This window comes from Atta cephalotes (genome assembly GCF_000143395.1).
Source record: "Atta cephalotes unplaced genomic scaffold scaffold00037, whole genome shotgun sequence".
Classification (NCBI taxonomy): domain Eukaryota; kingdom Metazoa; phylum Arthropoda; class Insecta; order Hymenoptera; family Formicidae; genus Atta; species Atta cephalotes.
Window position 1 is genome coordinate 2,256,619 of NW_012130101.1, and position 6,732 is coordinate 2,263,350.

Below are 6,732 nucleotides of genomic sequence, written 5' to 3' on the forward strand. Positions count from 1 at the left end.
TTCTTTCTTCCTCTCTCTCTCTCTCTCTCTCTCTCTCTCTCTCTCTCCCCACACGCGCGCACCCAAGAATTAATCCCGTATCGATAACGAGCGCGCGCGTGTGTATATGCTCATCTTTCCAGAAAACGTTCGGATGTTCCGCAAAAAATCCGTCCGCAATTCGGCGTTTTTCAACTTCATTTTTTTTTAAATACCAAATACGACAAGGCTGCTGACATTAGGCTTGCTAGCACTTTGTAAATAATGCCCAGCGATTGTGCTATTTTGTTTAAGTTTCTCTTTAACTATTACTTCATGAATAATCATTATCACATTTTTCTTTTTTTTTCTTTAATTAATCGTCTTCACAGATCGTCGAGGAGAGGGGGAGGCGTGCGACACATCGTCGGCGCCGCGCCAAGTTGGCTCAATCTATGAACACTTCTGTAAAAAATATAATATCTATGGATGGTTGAGCCCTTGGCCAGCATACGCAAGCGAACCGAGTTAAGTTGCCTCTCTCGCAGAGGGGAAGGGCAAACTGGAAGGGTGGGATCACTTCTGCATGGAGTGAGCAATGTGACTACATAGTAACGCATATATCTAACACATGTACTCTCTGCATAGAATAATATGTGTCGCTCAACTTCGCTACTCTCTAAAACTTTTAGAATGAATCCCACTCTGAAAAGTGAAATCTCATTCTTAGATCCAGTTTCACCAAACGTAATCAACTTTAATTTCGGTCCAACTTATCCTTTGTCTAATTCTAGAGTTCATAGAATTAAAGATAAATAGTAAGTTAAACCGAGAGTATGAAGTTAATCTTATATTAGCGAAGTCTGAGCTTTTTCAAGACTGGCTCAATTTTCACTCTTTCGAGTGAGATTTCACTCCAAAGAATTTAAAGAGTACATTAAAGAAACATCTTTCGTCGGGACGCCATGACGAAACAAGGAAGAGTCTAAAAATGTTAAAAAAAAATGCAACTTATTTAAGGGGGGAAGAGTTACAATCAACAATGCGATTCTCAATCTCCCGACTTGATTATACAAATATTCCTATTTATCAAGCTTGCAGAAGTGATATTCACCCAAAGTCTTCGTTCGTTCGTTCCTTCGTTCTTTCTATCCATTACTGTGTAATATGCCAAGCTCCCTCTCTCTCTCCCTCTGAGAAATGAAATAAACGGTCAATGGAAATCAAATCTGAGAACATGACGACAATTTTGAATTTTGACACGCTCGTGTTATCCTTATATTACCATCAATATAAGTTTAACGACTTAAAACCAACGCAAAAACAACAGATATACAATGCACAAGCACATTGTAATAATAAAAAGACAAATGAGACTTAACGTAAAAACATGACTCACATTCAAATGTTTATAATAGCCTCAACAGTTTCACCAGGGGAAAAACACAAACGAAACATACATATAATATAGTAAAACTAGTAACTACTTCACTACTCTAAGACAGCGAGAAAATCCTAAGACATGCGATATCAATGAAATATCGTTTCTCTTTTTTCTCTTTTTTTTGCGTGTTTTTCCAAAGTGCTTTCCAAAATTTATTCTCAGAAGTTGCGCCGAGTGCGTGCAGTTTCTAAAGATTTTTTCCTCTTTTATCTTCTTTTTTTCTTTCTAAATCTCAAGTTTTGTAACTTCTGCGCGTTTTTGCTGTGAATGTCTTGTGATTTTTACGCTTTTTGTTAACAATTAATTCAATATCGTCTCTCCTGCTATGTTTTTACTGATTTCCTTCTTCCTTCCATCGTTCTTATGTAGCCGGAGAATATTTCAAAATAAAGCAGAGGAATGTTCTGCTTTTCAACTTTTACGTGTAATTCACAATTTTCAATCCTGGAGCCGTTAAGTTCGCTATTCGATCCAACATTACAATACAATATTACGCTATTACGACACATAATTTCCATTAAGCTCGTATGTGCCATCGTTACTTCGACGTTGTTCCTCGTCGCATTCACACTCACGTGAAATACTGATTTTCTCGATGGATCTCGTCTTTCAACTCCACAGATCAAAATTGATCTCTCAGACAACAGTTAAAGATTAAAATCATTATTAACTAGAATTATCAATTACACGACCATTAGTATGTCTTATACAGTAATAAATTACCATCGTGCTATTTTTACTTCACCGTCGACATACGTTGTCATTTTTTTTTTATTACTAGATGTTACGATGTTATCTTTAGCTTAACTTAATAACGAGTATTAGTGGCATCTGCTTTTGTTTCGAAGAAGAAGTCGAGTAAATTTATTTTTCTTTTTTTTACCTTTTACCTTAATCGTTAATGCTGTATGAAACTCCAGGATCTCGTCCAAAGTCCCAGAGCCGTCTTCATCATGTTCTTAATGATGCCGTTTTTTCTTGAAACCTGCAACGTAAATTCTCAATTTTAGCATCCTGTTTAGAGACACAGTTTGCATGGAGCTAACGCACAGAAGATCTCTTACTCTTTTTAGCCTTGCCCTTCCTCTGAGCTTTTCTCTTCTTGGCGGTCTTGGTGGATGACTCCCCAAAAGTAGTGATCTCATCGCCGAGAGTGCCCAGAGTCGTCATCTGGCGACGTCTGTGCTTCTCTTGCTTGGTGACGGGCAAACGCGTCATGTAATTCTCCTCGTACTCGATCTTCCGCTTGTCCTCACGCACCAGAATCGCTCGCTTCTCGCTCAGACCCTGACTGTCTTCCACAGGCGCATCCAGATATTCCTCCTTCAGTTCCCGCAGCACTGTATTCGACACGGCGCGTCTACGAGCTCTCTCGCCGGCCTTGCGGATCTTTTCCGCCATTGTTTCGTCGCCATCTGGAGAAATTAAAAGATTCAAGAATCAACGAGCAAATAAGAAAGGAAACAATTTATTAACAATTATTAACAAATTATTAACAAATTATTAACAATTTATAAGTTGCTTAACAAGCAACTTATTGGATGCTTAGATTGTCAACATGTTCCCTGCTATCCCATACTGGCCTTTCAGGCATTTAATTATTTTAACTATAAAAAGAAATATAGAATAATTTTTTATACATGATTTATTATACATGAATACATAATGATGCAATAATAGTGCCTCCAGCTTTTTTCTTTTTAATCTTGTAATTTTTTTTAATCGTTAGTGAAGTACACGTTATTCAATAAATACAACAAATTATGGGAACTTTCTAGCAAGGAACATAAACTGAATACAGTTCTTTCCAAAAACAAATTTAAGATTAGTCCAGAAACGAAATGAACCGTGTAAAATTATATGACCATCATATAGAAAATGTTAACAAATTAAATATTGTTTCTATGTGATATATAAAGTTAAAAATTTTCTCATAATCCAGAACTGACCATAATGCACCGCAGCGAGTTTTGGCGGTACATAAACGTTAGATTTCCTGGACTGTTGCGTTGATTTGACATTGTCATCTTCCTCCTGATCACTATCAGAGTCCTCGCTGTCGAGCTTGGCGACCAGTGCGTCAGGATTTGCCCTGAAATTACTGGGATCGTCGCTATTGATGGTACCAGTCACCGCTGTCTTGACGAGTTTATCTATTTGGTACTTAAGCTTGTGATCTATTGGTCGGATTTTCTCTAGGACAGTCCTAATCTCGATCATACGGTCGATCGATGGGTCACCCTCAATGCGCTCGCCAGAACATTTTCTCAAGACGACATAGGTCAGGTTGATGAGATATGAGAGCAACATGTGATACTTCATCTCCAGGAAGCTGAGGCCTTTGTCCGTTGACATCTCGCCGTTCTTCACTCGCATCAGCATGTTGTCCACGACCTGGTTCACCTGGAGGACGTTGGCATTCATCTCTCCCAGCAAGCGGAATGCCTGTGGGAGGTCCCTCTGCTCCATCTCATCGATAGCCTACGAAAGCAAACAGGTTGTCAGAAAATAATTGAAGACATTTTTTAGCAAGAGACACAAGATAACACAGTGTGGATGCTTTCCATTTAGTGACACACAGACATATCGTTTTATTTTTCTTGACATTCAACGAATAATAAAGACAGAATAATATTAGCATCAATTTGTGTTATCAAGCATGAAAGCATTCATAGTAAATCATTATATCCTTGTTTGCCAATGTTAGACAAGCCATACAACACAGACTTTCAGAGGAAGTCTTAAAGACATCCACAGGACATTCTAAAAATATTCCTATGTTTCCTGAACATCCTAAAGACGTATTTTATATTCTCTGAATGTCCAAGGACATTCAGATTCTCCACAGACCTTTAAGATCTAACAGATATTCAGAAGATTCTCTAATGTTCTATGGATGTTTCCAGGATGTTCATATTTGGATAAAAGACATCCAAGTGGGACTCTACATCCTAAGTCTAAACATCCTAAGAAGAGGTTTCTGTCTTTTGAACAGTTTTATAAATACATCCTTCAAACATCCTAAGAGCATTCTTATATCTTCTGAATTTCCTAGGGACGTTGCCAGGACGAATAAAATATGCTCTTAAATAAAATATACTTTGTGACAAGATAAAATAATTCTTGGTGGAAACCAAAAGCACCCTAAAAAAAATAGGAATAATAATCTTACGATCATCGCCGCTACTGACTGCGACTTCCGATGCGATCGCGAAAGAATCGGAGCGCGTTACGTCGTTTATTTACGTATCGCGGACACTTTCCCGCGCGATGGCGAGGTTAAGCGGAGGCACGAAACCGCCGGAACGTTCTCCTGGCGAAACGCCCACGCGAGCGGCGAGTCTCGCGCGGAACGCGGCGATTCCGTGCGGGCAATACGTACGTCCCGGCGATCGCGAGCTTTCATTCAAAAAGAAAGGAAGGTAAGAGAAAACGGTGGCCGCGCGGCGTGTCCCATGCGTGGAAACGCGCTCGGCGGGCGATTTCGATGGTAATTACGTCGCGAAACTCGCCCCGGGCTGCTGCGGTGACCCGGGAAAAATGTCCGCCCGGGACCGAAGGCACGGGGGAAAAAAGCGCAATAATCTGCTGCCATCTTTCCTATTTACTAATGGATGACAGCGGAGGGAAAAAAAAACAAATCAAAAATTCCCGACGGCGACACGGGCAGAAAAACGCGACGAATATCGCGCGGTTCGGCCGCATCGTGCGAAGATAACGCGCGGACGACACGCCACTCACCTGCACCATCCTTCCGCGTGAAAAATCAGCCGGACAGACGCATATCCAAACAACGTAACTTGTAATTAAACGAGTCCCCACGTGGGACGATATTTTCCTTTTCGGGGGGGTATATTTTTTCGGCACAGGAAAAGTCTGGTCAGCCGAGCGACTGTCACGAGTGTCCCTAGGATGCGCGATGATGGATCTTCGGCGAGTTTTTTCCGCTCGATTGTTGCCGCAGGATTTTTCCGCCTCCGCGACACGGTGAACGTCGGCGTTCGTCGCGCGAGAGAATTGTTTTCCGAGTCTCAACGAGGCGGCACTTCCGGTTATATGACGAAAGGTAGAAGCGGCGCCATCTTCGAAACGCGATCGCGCATCCTTGGGACGAAAATATGATTGTCAATTTGATGGATCGTTACGGATCGACTGAAACTTTGCGATTTGTGATGGACACGACGAGACTGTGGAAATCCTTGATTATCTCTGTGCTTCTGTCGTCGTATTCGGACGACTTCCTGTCTAGAGTTGTTTTTTTCTTTTTTCTTTCCTTTTCTCTTTTTTGCCTTTTTCTTTCTCCCGGTGCTGAACGACGTGTCATCTCGTCATTCTTGTCGAGATGGCGCAGATGTTTGTAATATTGGCACTTCTGTTGATCTCATTTCTACCAACTTTATTAAGCCATTGGCATTGAGAAACTTGAATTGTTATTGGTGAATTCATGACCTTTTTATCGTTTTGACTCGATTGGCCCGATAGACACAAAACTCTCATTTTTTCTTTTTAAAGACGAGAAAAATGGAGAGAAATCGAGTTTTATGTTTAATTTCTGAAAATTCAAAAATTTTTGCATATTTGAATGAACTTGCTCTTTTGTGATATTCATCTTATTTTAAAATCCATAATTGACTTCATTATTAATTAAGATGCAAATTACAAAATAAGCAAATTTATTAGATATTGAAATTATAAATATTATAATTAAATAAAATTAGGTTTGTTCGACTTGCTTACATTTTTTACACTAATAGCCTCTTTGTTTTCTCTCTTTTCAGCGCCAAATATATATCTATCTCTCTTTTTACGTGTAAAAAAAGTGTAAGCAAGTCGAACAGATCAATTATGAATATCCTAATAATAAATTTACTCGCTTTTGTAAATATCATCTCGTTTCCTAAGGTCTGTAGATCAATTGTGAATTTTGAAATGAGGTGAAAATTACAAAAGTGAGTAAAGGTTACTAAGTATTGACCAATTAAATTATAAATATTCTAGTGAATTTGCTCACTTTTGTTCTTTTTATTTTATTTCAAAATACATAATTGATCCTCCGTTCGAAGGTTGCGTTCGGATTTCCATCTGGGTGCTCTTTGTCATATCATCCTAACGTTCGGTTGTTTAACATTCGGTAAACAACAAGAATAATATGATATCCGAGAAGCATATCGACTGAGAATCGATTGTGAAATGAGGTAAAAATTACAAAAGTAAGAAAATTCACTAGATATGGATTAAATTATGAATATTTTAGTGAATTTGCTCATTTTTGTAATTTCACATAATTTCGAAGTATACAATTGATGATTTTTTGTTCGCATTTCTTGAAA

At 39.1% G+C, this 6,732-nt stretch overlaps 1 protein-coding gene across 1 annotated transcript; it reads right to left on the reverse strand.

The window, feature by feature from the left end:
- Positions 1 to 2,361: 2,361 nt before the first annotated feature.
- Positions 2,362 to 5,152, reverse strand: LOC105621784 (neuroguidin). The gene is made up of 4 exons (XM_012203237.1): positions 5,144 to 5,152; positions 3,352 to 3,883; positions 2,467 to 2,817; positions 2,362 to 2,387 (listed from the first exon to the last, which is right to left on the reverse strand). The coding sequence occupies exons 1-4, from the start codon at positions 5,150 to 5,152 to the stop codon at positions 2,362 to 2,364; spliced, it is 918 nt and encodes a 305-aa protein (XP_012058627.1).
- Between the last annotated feature and the right edge of the window lie 1,580 nt (positions 5,153 to 6,732).